Genomic DNA, 18,615 nt, shown 5'->3' on the forward strand with positions numbered 1-18,615 from the left:
ATCATCATTGCTTCATTAGGATAAAAAGCATGACATATCCTTTTTATGACATTCACCAGAGTAATCTTTTCTAAAAGTCCCTATCTGACACAGACCCATATGCTCATTTTTTAAAATGAACATCAAGGCAGATGAGGGTGAATTGAAGCCATATATATATGAGGGTAAATTGGACCGTGGACCCACTGCTCAACCCCATCCAACCCTGTCTCACAGATCTTTATTGATGTCTGGAGCCTCCAGACATAAGCTTGATTTAATGGTGCTACCATTCATCCCTTCCCCCATGTCTTTCAGCGAGCAGTTACACCACCGAACCCTTCCCCATGTCTCTCATTATAAAGAGGTAAGAGGTGCAGCTTTGCAGTAAAACTGATCCTGTGGTGTGTAGTGGTGTGGCACCATGCCAGCCTGCTAGCGCCTGCTATGCATGATGTTGTAGGTAAAGAGGCGTGAGGGAAAGTGACATGAGCGATACTGAGGCTTTTTACAGCATTAGGTTAAATCATGATGATTTTACAGACTGAACAGTTGTTAAGGCGGGATAAGCCAATTGGCAGCTGTGCCTATTAAAGCTAGCATGACTTACATCATCCTTTATCTGCCTCTTGGCAATTGTTGGCTTTCCCCTGGCTGCACGGTGCGATGAGGTCTGATTGACTGCAGGTTGAGTTTGGCACTGATTTCAGACACAGATCTAGGATCAGCTTGCACTCCCATTACCTGGTCTTGTGTAGTGAAGGGAAATTCTCCTTCATCGTTTTTGTCCTGTTCTTCACTGACTGACTGTGTTCTTGGTGGAAAGTTGGGCTGCTGCTGCGGTCTTTGTTTTAAATTGAATGTTTGGGATCAGTATTCCTGGCACATACAGGTCTGTAGCAAAACCCTGATGTGTGTGTGTGTGTGTGTGTGTGTGTGTATGCTTGTTTTCTTGCTAAGCCCCCCTCCCCAATCCACCACTGCCCCACCCCGCACATGGACTGCACATTTCCAGGGGTGTTTCTATAACAACCCAACCTAGACTTTGAAATAGAGCTATGATAACTCTCATATGTCTTTCAAAGAGCAACAGCAGGAAACATATGGGAAAAGTCTTTGTCCTTTATGAATATATAAATACACATACATACCAAAATACACCTTACAGTGTGTCTGCGGTTCATCTTCATGAATATGCAACCACACACACGCATACATGTGTGTGTATGCGTGTGTGTGTGTGTGTGTGTGTGTGTGTGTGTGTGTATATATATATATATATACACACACAGTACTGTGCAAAAGTCTTAGGCACCATAGATTTTTATATACATTTTGTCTTAGATATATTTGTTTTCTGCATTAGTGTGTCAGTAGACTGATCTTTCTAGTAAATTTCTGGATATTTAGAAACTTTTCATTTCGTTATTTTTGAAAGCATCTTCGCTTTATAGATTTTTTTTTTACATGTGCCTAAGACTTTTGCACAGTACTGTATATATATATATATATATATATATATGTGTGTGTGTGTGTGTTTTATAGTAATATTAAGTAATTGTTTAAGTAATATTATATAAGTAATATTATATATAAATACAGAATATATTTAATAGTATCTTAAATATTATATATTATATATGAATACAATATTATATTATTATATATATTAATTTCTGTAATTGCATCTCCTGCATTGCGTCGTTTTATGCACTTTTTTTCTGTGTATATATATTTTCTATATCAATAAAGTTTATTATTATTATTAGTGTTATTAATAATAAAAATAGTGAGAAACTCCCTTGTGTTTTCTACATTATATGTATCCTATTTCTGGTAGGAGCTGAAGTTAAGATATTCAGTTCAGAGACTCTGTCTTACTGGTAGGAAGGCCCTCTCCGGTGCGTTCAGGGCTGCAGGCGATGTTGACGTCTTCATGGTGTGTGCAGTCGTGTCGGAGCCACTCCCTTCTGTTGCACAGCAACAGGCCCGGCTCTTTCCCCGTGCAGCTCACATCGTCCAAAAGGATGGGACCTGAGCCCACCCCGAAGCGTGGGACCGGGGTGATGTCTAACCCCTCAGACAGAAGAGTCTCACCTGACCTGCAAGGTGGGCATGTATTTACTTACGCATGAATGACCTGTGTGCATGTGTGTGTGTGTGTGTGTCTGCGAGTGCAGGCGTACCACACATTACCTGTAACCAAGTTGTCGACAAACCACTTGTGTGTTGGAGTCGGCCCAGCCGTCATCACACACTGTCCCCCACTGGCCACGGTAGAAGACCTCTAAACGTCCCTCATAGCTCCCTGCACCCCCTGCCAATCTAACAGTACCATCTGGGGGGAGAGAAAGAGAGAGAGAGAGAGAGAGAGAGAGAGGGAGAGAGAGAGAGAGAGAGAGAGAGAGAGAGAGAGGGAGAGAGAGAGAGAGAGGGAGAGAGAGAGATAGTCAGAGACAGAGAGACCTTAAAGTCGCACTGAAATGAAAGTTCATTCTAACTATCATCCATACACCTATTTGGCCTATTTGAGGAAATACATGACTTTAAGGAAGGAAACTGCTCTCAAAATGTGGTTTCACTGTGACTGAAAAGTGTTTTTTAGAAATAAAAAGGTTGGTAATTGCTTGCTTTTATTCATGTGACATTGAGCCTGTTTGCATTTTCTTGCCTCTGTGACTCTACATAAAACACGTGTGTGCATTTACATGTCTGTGTGTATATTTGTATGCATGGCCTGTAGCAGAAGCATGTGTCAGCCCACCTGTCAGTGGGTTGCAGGACACCCCCGCGTCTTCTGAGTGCAGACAGTTGTGTTCCCCCCAGGCGCTTTTAGGACACTGTTCCAGAGAGAGCTCGTTCCCCGTGCAGCGCACCTCGTCCAGCCACACACGGCCTGAAGCCTCGCCAAAATACGCCTGGCCCCATGCCCTCGCTACACCACTGCAAAGAACAGAGAGGACAGGGAAGAATAGAAGGTCTGGTTTAGTTCTGATACACACCCTGACAAAGACAGGTTTCTGTTGCAACGTTGGTTTTTAAACAATAAAGAATTCTGCATCGGAGCTATGGGAGTGAGGCTACAACTTTTTACTTGACTTATACAACCAAAAATAGATGCAATAATTGCATCGTGCTTTGACTCACAGAGATGGGTAGTATTTAAATTACATGTATTTGAAATACTTATTTTAAATACATTTGAGTAGAAAAAGAAACAGAAAAAAAACAGATGAACAGTGAACAGTGACTTGTTAAAAAATATGTTCATTAAACATGTTTATGAAAAGGCAAAAAAGATAACAGGTTTAGTTTTTTTTTTCTCATTTCTCATTTTTGCAAGGCACCTGTTTGGGGCTTTATGTTTGATTAATTACTTCAAATGGACACCTAAAGGCAAATGCAAATTATAATGTATCGATCAAATGTTCATGTTTCAATGTATGTATTTTAATACATACATACGTACATACATACATACATACATACATACATACATTTTAATTAAATACATTTGCTCACACCAGTAACCATCTGACTCAGGCATTCAGAGTCTTATTTACAAAACCCAAGGCAGAAGATGCTGTTTTTATATATTTATTTAAATATGGACTTTAACAAATACATTGGAATTAAAATCAGCACAATTTTGAGAAAAATTGCTCGCCACACACACACACACACACACACACACACACACACACACACACACACAATCATTTGCAGAGAGTGTGGAGTTGCTAAGTATGCATATCTCTGTGGTGCTAGAATTCACCCAGAAACAATGAGCCTGATTCACTATCTGACCCCCAGATGTTCTTTACTGCTCGCTCTTCTCTGTGTGTTTCCAAATAGAAAGAATACTTGTCATACTTCTGGAGACACAGAGAGAGAGAGAGAGACAGAGGGCTGGACACCCACAGTAAATCATCTCAGCTTCCTTCTCTATCTTTCTCTCACACGCTTTTTCTTTTTCCTCACTTGCCCCTATTCACAAAGTATTTCCTCTATGCTAATTATTGGCTGGAATGAATATGAATATGAACATGAATGTGTGTGTCCCTTCACCTCAGCCCCAGCTGTCGGCAGACCACCTCTGCGTCACTGTCATCCCATTGGTCATCACATACGGAACCCCACTGCCCTCCATGGAAGACCTCAACTGTGCCCTCCGACCCCGACCGACCTCCCACCAGCCGCACAGGGAGCGCCACGACCGCTGCAACACACACACACACACACACACATTCACACACAGACTACTTTAAGAATCTATGCATGTAGTGTACACTACCAGTCAAAATTTGTCTTTATTATTACTATTTGTCACATTTCAGAATAATTGTAAAGGCATCAAAACTATGAAACTGCACAAATGGAATTATGCAGTGAAAAATAAAAAAAAATTCAAACTATCTTATATTTTAGATTCTTTAAAGTAGCCGCCCTTTGCCTTGATGGAAAGACAAAGGCTTTGGAAAGAAATTCATACATAGGCATCAACTTCACTATTTACTGTATATTTGTCTAAGAAACACATTTCAAGCATTTAAGCATAAAAATTTAGATCAAAATGGCTTTAAGAGAATGAAAAACATAGTACATTCAATCAGGTGTGTCCAAACTTTTGACTGGTGTGTGTTTTTGCAAATGAACACAAACTGCAGTAACTTCTTTTGTCTTTTCATTCTATTCCTTCCTTTTGAAGTCATTTATCAAGGGCTTTAACATTTCTGTAAATCCACAGGTGGGTATCTATTACATTTCTGTAAAGGTTATAGAGTTATTAGAGTTTTCAGGTCGCGTTATTACATTACATTATTATATTACATTATGTAATTTAGCAGACGCTTTTGTCCAAAGCGACTTACAATAAGTACATTCTGTCAACATAAGTACATTTTGTCAATGGATTTTCTTCATATATAAACATCTATCCACCGCCCACAGACCCGTACGTCCCCATGAGTCAGGCCTACCTTGCTGCTGGGTGCAGGTGACGGCTGCAGCTAGAGGACACTCCCCTCCATTCCAGGAAGTCTTGGGACACTGCAGCAGGTCTGGCTCTCCCCCCTGGCAATGGACCGCCCTCCAGTGGAGCTTGGCCATGCCCAGACGAGACAGGGGGGACGCCCGCGCACGACCTGAAGTCCTGGAATAGGGAAAATAGGTTTTTTTTCTTTTCATCATACAAATACAACAGCAAACTCATCTGAAAAGAGGTGGATTTTCACTCATTTTTGGAATATTTTCAAAAGAGAAATGCGGCCTAGTTATTATAGGTGCTTTGCAATTCCTTTGTCATCCGAGACAGATCTGGCAGCCAGACTATGACAGCCTATCTTAGAATAAAAGAGAAAAGCAGCCATTTTGGGGCTGTAGCGGTGACCTTGAGCCATCAGTATTCCCATAATCTGAGACTTCGGGGCCAGTGCAGTCAGCAGTTTCACAGCCAATAAGTAATCAATAACCGTCCATTTGAAACTCATCATCCGCAATTCAAAGTGACATGTAGCTGACATCCGCCCTCTTCCCCTTCCACTGCACGCTTTCATCAACTGAATGTGCACGCACAGGCATGCATGTCACGTCGGTGTCAGTGTCAACGTGTTTTAAGTGTACAGAACTCCTTTCTTCTCCGGGACCCAGAAAATCAGTCCCTCTGCTGGCATGACCTCATCTCAAGTCAAGACTACAAAACACAGGCATGTGTATGTGGAGAGACAGAGAGAGAGAGAGAGAGAGAGAGAGAGAGAGAGAGAGAGAGAGAGAGGTAAATAGCTGAGCACTAAAGGTATTTAAATACCTCTGGGGAATTGGGGGTTGGAATGCAAGGGTCACACTGGAGTAGACTACAATGACTGTTTGTGAAGAGAAGAGAAGAGAAGAGAAGAGAAGAGAAGAGAAGAGAAGAGAAGAGAAGAGAAGAGAAGAGAAGAGAAGAGAAGAGAAGAGAAGAGGAGAGAAGAGAAGAGAAGAGAGGTGGCTCAACACAGTACAACAAACAAATAGGACATGTGTTTCTCCATCAGAGGGGAGTCGTGTCATGCCTGTCACACTGAAAAGTGTTCACCATGTCCAATTGACACTACATACTGTATGTGCCTGAGAATAAACCGAAGCTGTCACAATGCAGCTGCACATTTCAGTGCATGCACTTATGCATGTGCGTGCATACATGCTTGCCTGTGTGTAGTGTTTCCCTTACATTCCCACTAACTTTCCATCACACTCTCACCATCTGTCAGACCTCTGAGGGCAGTTTCACATAGTGAGTTTTTATATGGCGGATGGTGATTTTACTTGCACCTGTGTGTGCATGTGTATGTGAGAGAGCCGGCGAGGGAGAGACAGACAGAGATTGGATAATAGAGCATGTCTGTGTGTGTGTGTGTGTGTGTATGTGCTATCTCTCACCCCTTGCCCAGCTGTCTGCAGACCACTGCAGCGTCTTCGTCCCCCCAGTCATCGCTGCACACAGACCCCCACACTCCCCCCAGATAGACTTCCACCCTGCCGTCAAGCTTGGACCGGCCTCCCTGCAGACGCACTGAGCCTGGGTAGGGGAGAGGGTTGAAGAGCCATAGATGTATTATAATATAACCATATAACTGAGAGAGAGAGAGAGAGAGAGAGAGAGAGAGAGAGAGAGAGAGAGAGAGAGAGGGAGAGAGAGGGGTGGAATGAGATGATATAGGGCTCAAAGAGATCAAAGATGTGTCATAGCAACATGCAAAAAAGAGTGCAAGTGAGAGAGAGAGAGAGAGAGAGAGAATAAGGGGAGCGGGATGAAAGAAAGGTGAAAGATAAAAGGGGTAGATTTGGGTGCGGAGCAGGAAGGAAAGGAGGAGGGAGTGATCCAGGTGGAGAAGCAGAAGAAAGAGAAGCTGCGCGCTATTTTTGTCAACACGCACACAATTGTCTGATAAATGTGCCTATGAATCTGTCGACATAAAAAAGGAATGTTGTTAATTTACAGCATGGCTGCATCTATCAGTTCTCACACGGAAGGAGAAATAGCTACTGTCCCTGTGTGTGTGTGTGTGTGTGTGTGTGTGTGTGTGTGTGTACTGTGTATTTCTCCAGGGAGCTATATTGCAAGAGTAACCTGATTGCTTTGAGCTTTTTATTTGATATAATTCGGTAGAGTCATAAATTCTCTGTCTGCCCAGTGGCTTCACAAGGCAGCAATAAAGACTATATGGGTCCATGAGGGCAACAGAGAATGGCAAGGTGGTGGAACCTCTACACTCTCTCTCTCTCTCTCTCTCACACACACACATACACACACACACACAGGCGAGTGTCGGTGTCTCTTAACAGCAAATCCAAACTTGCCTTAGAGAGAACGTCCAGCACATGGCTGTCTTTCTGTCCCTAAAGGGTATAAACACACACACACACGCGCACACACACACACACACACTAGGGGGAACAGTGGTTTCAGTGACCCCTTCTCCAAACAAAGGTCAATGTGTAATTGTCTAATCATCTTTAATAATGTGTTGAATGTGTGTTTATAACACCTGAAGAAGCTGATTAATCTGCATCGTGTGGCCCACACCAACGCTAAAAATACCACAGGCTGCCTGTCTCGTGCCAACTGGATATCACACACTCCATTCCATTCCTTTCACCACTCTCTCTCCCTCTCTCTCTCTCTTTTCATCGCATGGTAAATTTGGGACCCATTTAGTCTTCATTTTTCATTTTAGGAGCACTTATTTTTCTGTGCTTTGTTGATAGATGTGGATGATGTGATGCCTCCCACATCAAAATGTCTCCATGTGAGGAAAGTTAAAGCCTGCCCAACTCACTTCCTGTGGTAATTCCTTGCTGTGCCTCTGCCAAACACACACCATAGGCGAATACCTCCCACTTGCAGCACAAATGTGCTTGGACTTGCCATCTGCATACACACCACTCACACTTAGTGAAGGTCTGACCTGTCTAACTACTTCTGGATGGGCTCTTTGAGTTCTTGAACACAAATGAGCCAGACAATGGTGTTAACGCGCGTAGGCTATAGCATACACCCACGCACGCGCACGCACACACGCACACCGCAATAACGACAACAACAACAACCACTGAATTCTCTGCTCTTTATCAGGACAACAAAAATGACTGTGATAGCCTACTCCTACAGTGATTTAGTTTCTAATTTATTATTTATCCATAATTTATAATGCCCTTATCGTAATTCATTGGTAAACTATAACGTTCCTATAGGCCTATTGTGATATTTGTGTAGGATCCTTCTAAAATGTATTATAGTGTCAGTTAGGCTACTATAGGCCTGAGTGTGTGTTACCTTGTTTGCAGTCGCAGTATCCCCAGTCCACTCTTCCTCTGTGGTTTCTGAAGAAGCACCACGGTCGGATCCTGCCGTCCGGGTTGCGACAGTGATTGTGCTCTCCTATCCCTTTCCCCGGGTAGCGCTCCTCAAACCCGGCCACTTCGCTCCAGTTCATGCACCGGGCGCCCGACTCGGTGACGTCTACCGCTCCCCGGTAGAAACCGTCTTTCCCGCGGCTCTGGACGCAGTCGGTGAACGGCAGGATGAATGAAGGGACGCTGCTGGAAGATCCGCCGCCGCTGTTCGCAGCCAAAAGCGCAGCAGTCAGAGTTAGAAACGTCAAATTCATGTTAGGTCTGTTTATTTCAGCCGGTTAGAAGCCGCTGAAGGTGTCAGTAGGCTGTTTTGTGTCATCAGCTCGGGAGACGGTTTCCAGTCAGCCTCATTGCCCTACCGTGGGACGGGAATGGGTGAGAACAGCTGAAGAGAAAGGAAAAAAGAGACGCGGATCAATGAAACTCCTATGGTGCGTGGGCTAACGGGCAGGCGGCCCCTGACGAAAATTCACTATAATAGGCTATTTCTAGGTTGTAATATTCCTGTAGGCAGTTATATACGCACTAGTGATTTTATATTGACCTTATAGTGCCTTTCACACTAATATTCATATTATGTTTCTATAGGGACTACAACTTAGTGTTTATAGATTTTACAGGGATGTTGTGGAGGGTAAACCCACCTAAACCCATTTGATAAGAGGAATAGAGTTTTCCATCTCTTAAGGCTCACATTTTTTGGCTCACCTAAATCTTTATGAGGAAATTCGTGGTAGCCTAGCCTACTACATCATAGTAAATAGTATAAAGTGACATAGCCCAACTTATTTCAAGATACGATCTTTTACGGGAAAAGTAGGACCTGATGCTTTTCTGAAAGCATTTTAATATTGTTTACATTGTTGGCTCTTTACCTTATGATAATGCTGTTTATAGTTCACCCACCTTTTTTTGCCACTACACTGATGACTTTATCTGCTATGGTACCATATATGCCAGCAATTTTCCCATAGGGATTCATGATCTGACATTTGCATAGTATATTTCTAAAATGTATTATAGAATTGGTCCTATGAGGGGGAATGTTGAACAGGATTGAACCGGAGTTTGGGAATCAAATAATCAGTGGGCCAGAGTCTATAGAAGCGGAATTAGCCTCTAACCAACCAATAATGATGAATGATTAAATATTAATACACCAATGATGGTGACTGAGAGGGATAGGCAACTGATATCAAAGCACTACAGTATTCACTACATTATTCATCAGTCTTCAGTAACGCTCACCTCCCTACTGTGTGTGTGCGTGTGTGTGTGTGTGTGTGTGTGTGTGTGTGGGGGGGGGGGGGGGGCGTGTTCATTAGACAACAGAGGGAGAGGGAGATGGACAGATACAGGCTAAATAGCGCCTCTAGTGTCTACAATGAACACCAAGCGCTTGGGTGTATTTGTTTTCCAATTGGAGGAAATGCCGATGGCGTAAAATAACAGCGTCCGGTCGGATGACATCATCAAGCGGCGTCTACTAAATCACATTTTAGCCGCTGCTAGCCATTGTTTGGTACCTTTTTAAATCACGTTTACGTGTAATCTTTTGATGCAGCAGCGACAAAGGACACACAGCAGTTAGTTAACTACAAACCAAACCAATACGTTACGAGATAAGAAATGAACAGTCGACTGCAAGAGATCCGCGAGCGGCAGAAGCTCAGGCGGCAGCTTTTAGCACAACAGGTAAATTGCCATTGAAGCCCCTGTTGTTTTTAAGCAACAGTTAATCTATATTGGTCAGTGTTCGTGTTGTATATGTATGCATAACGTACTGTGTGTTGCATGGTGTAGAAAACGGCACTTTGCTGGGTAACATAAATGCGTCCATTACCGGCCACGTCCCCGGCTAAAGGTGCTTTCTTTCTCTTTTCCCGCAAAATTTGAACGATAAACCACTCACTTACAGCAGACCCACGTTATTTAAACAGGATCACCAACACACCATTTTTTTCTTTCATATAACGATACACATATTTTGGAGAATAAAATCTCGCACGGTATGGTAACGTAATGACTTCCTCTAAGGATTTACATTGGTCCCCGTCGGACTGGACTCAAATAGACTCAACAACATCTTCTTGAGGCCGTTCGGGCGAACATAACGCAAATGACACCACAACATTACAGCATATCAAATAAATATAGGCTATATGAACGGTAATAAAATATGAATTTTCAGTATTTAAACAGGATGTACAATAACAGCAGTACAGATACTGAGGCATAAAGATACCGGGAAAATATTCATAGTGTGTTTAACGTTATATGCTGCATGAATAAATGACATGCAGCATGTAACGAAAGAGAAAATGGCGGAATATGAAAACGTGAATTTACAGCATATAGTACACCATATGTGCATAATATAACCTGCTTATCCTTGTTCATCTACAGTTGGGAGCAGAAAGCGCAGACAGTATCGGCGCTGTCCTGAACAGTAAAGACGAGCTGAAGGAGATAGAGGAGAATAGAGAAACATGCAGGTGAGCAATTTCTGAAAACATTTAAACATCTAAATGTCCCCATAGTCCGTGCCAAAGAATAGCTCTGTGTGTGTGGAAATGTAGTAAGTTAGGATATTTGTGTTTTGCAGAGCTTCATTTGACACTTCAGTCCCATCTTCCAAACGGAAGGCTCAGATGGAGGGAGAGGACACAGAGGAAGATGTGGAGGAACAAAAGGTGAGTTTAATTACATATATGTAGGTGTGCACTATGAATCTACATGGGTGAAAGATGACTCCATCCCACTGTATGTCAGTTGGAAGGGCTTTAAGGGATTGTTATCAATTCCAAGGCCCATTCTGATTCCCTTTAACCTGTAATCTTATTGGCAATTCCAAAATGATCTAAATATCCAACCATGTCCAATCTTTTCCATTTGAAAACCGTAAAGAAATGGTTGAACTGCATGGTTGTAGTTTGGTTCAGACAGCCCCTGAAAAATTCACTCTGAAAGGATCAGACATCATTTTTTCAGGTTTTTGTTAATGTAGAAGGGAGATGAAGGGTGTTGTTTTTCTTTTCAATGAAGGTTGAAAATACACAGTGTATTGCAAATCACAATAATAATAAAGCTTTGAATTAAAGGCAAGTGATTTTTTTGTGTGTGTGTTTGTTAGGATGAAGTGGAGGTGCAGCAGCCAGATGAAAGCAACCCTTATGAGGAGGTGTACAAGGATTCAAGTACTTTCCTTAAGGTCAGCAAATTTTCTGTCTCTTTATCTCTCTTTCTACCTTTGTCTCTCTTTCACACTCTCACCAGTTATGTTTCCATCCGACTGTCAAGCGCATTTTAAGCACACTTTTGATATGTCGTAATAAATAGAACGCAAATTAAGTGTTTCCAAATTAGGCGTGTTTCTGCTTGGTTGAAGCAAATAAACAGGCATCCTTAACATAGAAAGTAGCTAGTAGCTTGTTTTTACTTTTATTTTTTTAGGGCACCCAGAGCCTAAACCCCCACAATGACTACTGCCAGCACTTTGTGGATACAGGACACAGACCACAAAACTTCATCAGAGATGTTGGTGAGAGAGAGAGAGAGAGAGAGATTTGCACTGTTTTACTATTTACTTCAGTTAATGTTTTTGTGTTAATCAAATACAGCTGTAATTGAAGCCAATAAAGCATACTGAACTGTGTGTATGTACAGTATGTGTGTATGGTTCTAACCTCCATGTGTTCTGGGGTTCAGGTCTGGCCGACCGGTTTGAGGAATATCCTAAACTCAGAGAGCTGATCAGACTGAAGGATGAACTCATCTCCACCACCAACACCCCTCCCATGTATGTTAACAGATAATGTGAATGGTACACTAGCTAAGACCTCTCTTCATATCAAGGTCTAGTTGTTTTGAGTAGAGTTAATTGTGTGTGTGTGTGTGTGTAGGTACCTCCAGGCTGACCCAGAGCACTTTGACCTGCGGGATTTGAAGTGCAAGTTTGACGTGATTCTGCTTGAGCCTCCGCTAGAGGAGTACTACAGAGAATCAGGCATCAGCCACACTGAACGCTTCTGGACTTGGGACGATGTATGTAATGCACACTTTGCTTGTTTGCACTCAACAGTGAATGCTAGTATGTGTCATAAATTAAGGAAAGAAAGAATTAAACTGTTTGAGTGGTATATTCACTTTGGAAGAATTGTGCTTATAGCATCATGTTCATTCACTCTTTTTTTTTTTTATTTTATTTACCTTTATTTATTCAGGGTGGTCAATTGAGAGCGGGTGCCCTCTTTTACAATGACGCCCTGACACAATACAATAACAATAAAGCATCACAAAGACACACGATATAACAACACAATATATAGAAAATACATAAAGCCATACATATACATATAACATAAAGCATCTTTACAGATCAATAGAAACAGGAACACTCCACTGTTACCATGTCCTTCAATAGAAACTTAAAATGATTGAGTGAAACCAACTCTTCCCTTCCTCCTCTGCAACTGTAGATCATGAAGCTGGAGATTGAGGAGATATCGGCTCTGCGTTCCTTTGTCTTTCTCTGGTGTGGCTCTGGAGAAGGCCTGGACCTAGGCAGAATGGTAAAGCTGTCTCTCACTCAGTTAAAAGCAAACATAATTACAATACAGGCAAATTGTACTGATATGTCCCAAATCTAGCTGAAATCCCTTACCGGCTTCATCAGGCTGTGTCAGCTGGGGGCTGTTATTATTTTTTCCTGTTCGTTAGACAACTCCACACACTTTCATACCCTCAGAATCTAGCTGGCTCAGTGTGTATCAGGCAGCTGAGTTAGACAACTGTTCTGTGTAATGTTATTACAATAGGCCAGGGTGTTATTGCCTGCCTTTGAAGTGCCTCTGGCATGTGGTAATGAAAAATACCTCTGTTCATCCCGGCCTCTTCCAGGCTCAAGCCCCCCTCCACTCCTGTTTATGTGGAGGGTGCCTCTGTTCCATGTCAGACAAGTTGTTAATTTAATAATAACAATAGTTTCTTTGTTAGTTGGTCATCTGCAGTTAGTGTGAGCTATGCCTTCCCCATGCTTGGTAGTTACCCATTATCCCATACTGCCTCTGAGTTTAAAAAAAAAAAAAAAAAAAAAAATCATACAGTATTACATGGGGAGCTGGGTAGTTGCTTTCAGAAATAAACTAAATGGTGGATTTGCGCCACGGTTGTGTGCTACGTAATTGGCAATGCTCCCAACATTGTAAAAGCCTGCAGGGACATTCTACGAAAGGGAAATGTTAGGTTCACTGCATGTACACTCCACTGCGTGTGTACAAGGTCCTGCTTTTGCCATTTGTGCAGAAACTTGCAGGAAAAGGAAGGTAAGTTGTGGAGCATTTGACGCATTGTGCCACAGCACTGGTAGCACTTAAAAAGGCCCAAGAAAAATCTGGCCTACCAACGATAAAACTGATACAAGATGTGATTCCGTTCCTCATGACATGGTGCAGACAGTTCTGAAAAATCAAAAGGCTGTTAATGCTGTTCTGCTGAAAAAGGAAGAAAAAAACAAAAACAGAATGTTTGGTCATCTGCAATGAAGAAGCTGCAACACTGAGTGGCTGATGTGCCGGAGCCCTTCATGGTATTCACTGCTGCACTCTGGGGTGAGACGTGGCCACCGCCTCAGTCACACACAAAGTGATTTACAACCTAAAGCGCTGTGTAGAAATCGAGCCCGGTGAATGTGTGAATGTCGTCAGCCTAAAAAATGCAAAGTCTGTGCACCCGCAAGACAGGGTGCTTAATTTAAAGCTTTACACTTAAAGGCAGAGGAAGAGAAGGAGGCAATCTGGGGAGCAGTTCTCTCAGAGATGACAGCCAACAGTCACATGAGGCCATGGTAGGTTTTGTGATTCATTTGTGAAGATGGAGTTGCCATCATTCTATAGGCCTATATTAGAGGTGTGTGCCTGGACTTAGTGTGAAGTTAACTGGCTCATGCTGACATGGCTAATTAAACAAATTTCTAATCTAGCCTATAATGTCTCACTTTGTCAGCACTGAGCATGACGACTCTCCTCCCTCACTTACGGCGGCATTTACTTAATGACGGCGATGAGGAGGAGGATGATGTAGTTGGGGAATGTGGAGAGAGACCAAGGAGAGAATAAGCCAGTGTGAAAGGTGTTACAGCAGCTTGTGTAGTTGACACTTTTCTAACCGTTATTGATATCAAATTGAAAGAATGCAATTGATATCGATTTGGGATTTTCAGATCAGTGCCCATCTCTTATTTGGATATGTTTTTTTAGCTAACAAACTGAATAGTCCACCATGAGACTTAATGCGCAACCCTAATTACACCCATTTCAGTGTTTGAGGAAGTGGGGCTTTAGGCGGTGTGAGGATATCTGTTGGATCAAGACCAACAAGAACAACCCCGGCAAGACCAAAGCATTGGACCCAAAAGCAGTATTTCAGCGGACAAAGGTACAGTACACACACACACACGCACACACATGCACAAACGCGCACACACACACACGCAAAGCTTTCATTATTGCCAGTGGGTAGAGCATTGCATCATTGCACTGTTGTACCCTTGAGGTTAGGGGGATGAACAATCAAATAGGCAAGTCTGGTGTTTTTTAAATATTGGGAAGAAGCACATATTAGTTATAGTACATGTAATATATTTTTGCTGCAAAGATATGCTGAACTGTGTAATCGTTTCTGCTTCTCCCTCTCTGTTCTCATTCCTTCATGTACAAAACACCTTCCTATCAGGAACACTGCCTGATGGGAATTAAAGGAACAGTGCGTAGGAGTACAGACGGCGATTTTATCCACGCCAATGTGGACATTGACTTGATCATCACCGAAGAGCCAGAGATGGGGAATGTGGAGAAGCCCGTCGAGATCTTCCACATCATCGAGCATTTCTGTTTGGGCCGCAGGAGGCTGCACCTGTTCGGACGGGACTCCACCATCAGGCCAGGTGAGATGGATGAACAGAAATACTAATGGTAGTGCAAGAAACTTTGTGAGTGTGCAAAATATTAAGACCTTCTGCTCTTTCCTTGAAAGATAGATTGACCAGGTGAATCCATGAGACTTTGGTTTATGATACTTTAGGGGTGTAACGATACACTCAGCTCACGGTTCGGTACGACACACGGTACAGGCTTCACGGTTCGATACAATGACAATATTTTTAACAAAGTTTAAATGGAAACAAATTATGACTGTAGAAGATTCTTTCCTTATTGCTTAGACATAAAATGTAAAAAAAACCCAATATGTTCAACTTGAAGTTTAACCTATTCCTACAGTTTCTTTTATAATAGTTTCTTTCTTTGTTATATATTTTTCAATGCAAAAAGCAAATAATGAAATCTAATCTAAATAAATCAGCTTTTAACAGCGGATGCTTGTCTAAATGAAACAAATTGTAAATTAAAATAAAATGTCTAAACAAGGATGTCCTCTTTACAATTAAGTGCAAATGTCTGAACATGGTTGATCTAACATTCTCCAAACACCTTAGTTGGCCAGGCAGGCCACAAAACTTCAACTTAAATTAAAACAACAAATATGTTCAGACACTGATTTTCTAACCTAGGAAGACATGTTTGGTTTTTTTTAAAGAAAATTAGCATGTCAACATTTTCAGGCAGCAGCTGACACCTTTGACAGTTAGCGACGTACACGCTGACAGAATTTGGTAGTGACAACCGAATTTATGAATGAGAGTGAATTTGCATATGTCTGGTTCACACTGAAGCAGAGCGGAGTAAAAATTACCACTGTGTCTGTACCTCTGTACGGATAATGTCTGTAACCATAGTAACGTTTACTTCAGACCAATATGGCGGCTACCATTGCCTGTGTTTTCAGTTTACTTGACACCAGTAACACCAGTAACCAGAGGCGTCAATTTATCCATAAGATCTTAATAAACCGCCACTGACAGTGGCGTCATATTCTCTTTTTCCACCACATGGACTTAATACTTTCAACCGCAACATTTGGGCCGGGCAGAGTCCGCAGAACTGGTAGGAACAACCGTTTAATATCTATGGGAACAACCGCAATGTTGAGGAAACAGACTGGATAGAAAATTTGAGAATGTCTCACAACACTTACCTCCGTCTCTTTCAAAATAATGATGATAATATTACATAACATAACGAGTGTATTTTGATTTCCTGTTGCACGCTACACACCTGGCTCATCCGGGTCTCGAGTGAACGTCATAACGCCAGTCAGGCAAACTAGGATCTAGGATTACTGATTCCGCCCTCTGGCGTTTAAAGTATGTAAATGAAAACAAAGAGTAGTCTACATTTTGGTGGCGCAGCTAATTGATAAGCTTTACTTGATATCGCGAACCATTTTTCACCTCCACGATGCCTATCGTCACGTTTTTGGATTGCGAAATATCGTCCCACCCCTATGATACTTTGATTTTCCTTTAATCATGAAGGAGGGGGAAGAGAGGGGGAATGCAAGATTATAAAGGTGATCCTGATATTTTACACACTCAGTAAAGTATTACTGCAATGGACTTTTATTTAGTGCCACCATATTTAACCTTTGTGCAATGATAACAGAATACTGAATTAATCTTTTTTTTTTAATTGGGTTTTGTGTTTGCTTTTATATCACGTTGTCTTCTCTTTCCCCATCGCTCCTGATCTTTCTCAATACCCTTTCCCTCACTTTTTTTGGTTTTCATCTCTTTCCAGGCTGGCTAACGGTGGGGCCCACTTTGACAAACAGTAACTTCAACCCAGAGGCCTACGCCTCCCATTTTGGCATCCCCAACTCCCACCTGTCTGGCTGCACTGAGGAAATAGAGAGGCTGCGGCCCAAATCTCCCCCTGCCAAGCTGAAGTCGGACCGTGGCGGCGGAGCACCCAGAGGGGGACGCGGTGGGCCAAATGCAGGGAGGGGCGGAGACAGGGGCCGCGAAAGGAACAGACCAAACTTCCGTGGAGACAGAGGAGGGTTCAGGGGCAGGGGCGGGCCACATAGGGGCTTCCCACCTCGCTAGAGCCAAGGACTCGTATCGACCATAGACTGATGTTAGGAATGCCCACCTGCATATTCTCTACCTGGAGAAATATGCAAACACGTGCTTGTTTTTTCTAAACATAGCAGTTACATGACCGATGTCTAGGCATTAATGGGTATGATAGATTTGTGTTTGAAAATAATAATTTTTTGTTTGTTTATATGTATTTTTTCATGGACACACTTTGGCAGATTAAATAGGGATTGTCTGAATAAAAACATTCCACTCTCTTTCTGTGTCCTGCATGCACAGTTCTTATTCATTGACATACAGTTGTATGTGGTTAAACATATGGAATCTGAGAAAGTCGTTTGGCTATTCACAAGCAAGATATATCAAGCATATTATGTCACCAGTGAGTATACTAATAGGAACATATTGAACCACTAGTAGCAACAGAACAACAAAGGTAAAAAAAAAAATTCTTGGGATGTAAGCAAAGCAATAGGCGGCGAGGATGTATTTTATGCATTCACCACTAGAAGGCAGTGTCAGAACTGTACCAACAATACACAATGGAATACTATTCCTAGGTGTAACTGGCTTTTCAGTGTAGACCTATAGCACTAATGTTTCTATGCCAATTTGGGAGTGAACAATTATCTTGTCAGGTTGGCCTGGGTGGTGAGGAGTACATTCATTAACTTGATATTCAACACATTGGTGAATAAAAAGCTGTTTGAGACGAGGCAATTTGATTATGTTAAAGGTTTCAATATTTGTTCATCAGAATTTATAACTTGAAACTCATAACACATAGTAAACTGAAAATCAGATTTGTGCAATTCCCTTTTAAATGTTTCTGAGATAAAAGTTCATGCCCTGGCTATTTTCAGAAGCCATAAAAAGAACAATGGCTCTTTGTCACAGTTGGACACAAATGTAATTTGTGCTGAAGGAGTCACAACATCAATGTCATGGAAATTGTGTAACTATAACCATGGGTCTAATGTCCAGAGAGCAAGAATGATTTGAAGTCATAACTGAGCAGATACAAGGTAAAAACAAACACACAGACATACTGCACTCTAGTGCAGAGATGCTTGTCTCTTCCTGTCTTGAGACCACACCCTGTTCTCTCAATGTTGCAGTGATGATGATCACCTATGTTGTATCTCCGGAATGTCACTCACCATATCATGTGTTAGTATGACTATACTGCTTGGAGTCAAGGTGAAGTCAGTTTAGCTTCAATTAATTTATTTTAATGCATTTGAATT

The 18,615-nt window shown here is 42.0% G+C and overlaps 2 protein-coding genes across 2 annotated transcripts in view; one reads left to right on the forward strand and one right to left on the reverse strand.

Moving 5' to 3' along the window:
- prss12 (serine protease 12) overlaps positions 1-8,627 on the reverse strand; it is a 22,948-nt gene extending 14,321 nt beyond the window's left edge. The window contains exons 1-7 of the mRNA XM_071533892.1: positions 8,294-8,627; positions 6,397-6,535; positions 4,959-5,131; positions 4,048-4,198; positions 2,744-2,922; positions 2,176-2,317; positions 1,861-2,081 (exon numbers count right to left, since the gene is read on the reverse strand). Of these exons, the coding sequence (XP_071389993.1) occupies positions 1,861-2,081; positions 2,176-2,317; positions 2,744-2,922; positions 4,048-4,198; positions 4,959-5,131; positions 6,397-6,535; positions 8,294-8,627 (1,339 nt within the window). The remainder of the gene's footprint in view (positions 1-1,860; positions 2,082-2,175; positions 2,318-2,743; positions 2,923-4,047; positions 4,199-4,958; positions 5,132-6,396; positions 6,536-8,293) is intronic.
- Positions 8,628-9,842: 1,215 nt separating this feature from the next.
- mettl14 (methyltransferase 14, N6-adenosine-methyltransferase non-catalytic subunit) lies at positions 9,843-17,617 on the forward strand. The gene is made up of 11 exons (XM_071533901.1): positions 9,843-10,068; positions 10,780-10,868; positions 10,979-11,066; positions 11,507-11,584; positions 11,827-11,914; positions 12,082-12,172; positions 12,276-12,417; positions 12,852-12,944; positions 14,692-14,808; positions 15,106-15,316; positions 17,067-17,617. The coding sequence occupies exons 1-11, from the start codon at positions 10,003-10,005 to the stop codon at positions 17,372-17,374; spliced, it is 1,371 nt and encodes a 456-aa protein (XP_071390002.1). The 5' UTR covers positions 9,843-10,002; the 3' UTR covers positions 17,375-17,617.
- Positions 17,618-18,615: the final 998 nt, after the last annotated feature.

This window comes from Centroberyx affinis, unplaced genomic scaffold (genome assembly GCF_046629955.1).
Source record: "Centroberyx affinis isolate AG114_WGS23_722 - 3 ecotype Tasmania unplaced genomic scaffold, CSIRO-AGI_Caff_v1 ptg002453l_1, whole genome shotgun sequence".
NCBI lineage: Eukaryota > Metazoa > Chordata > Actinopteri > Beryciformes > Berycidae > Centroberyx > Centroberyx affinis.

Excerpts from the sequence above, each read along its gene's own strand:
- mettl14 (XM_071533901.1), top strand. The coding sequence starts at position 10,003 with ATGAACAGTCGACTGCAAGAGATCCGCGAGCGGCAGAAGCTCAGGCGG. Across the intron at positions 12,418-12,851 it reads GCTTCTGGACTTGGGACGAT|ATCATGAAGCTGGAGATTGA; the intron begins GTATGTAATGCA and ends CTGCAACTGTAG. Across the intron at positions 15,317-17,066 it reads GGACTCCACCATCAGGCCAG|GCTGGCTAACGGTGGGGCCC; the intron begins GTGAGATGGATG and ends ATCTCTTTCCAG.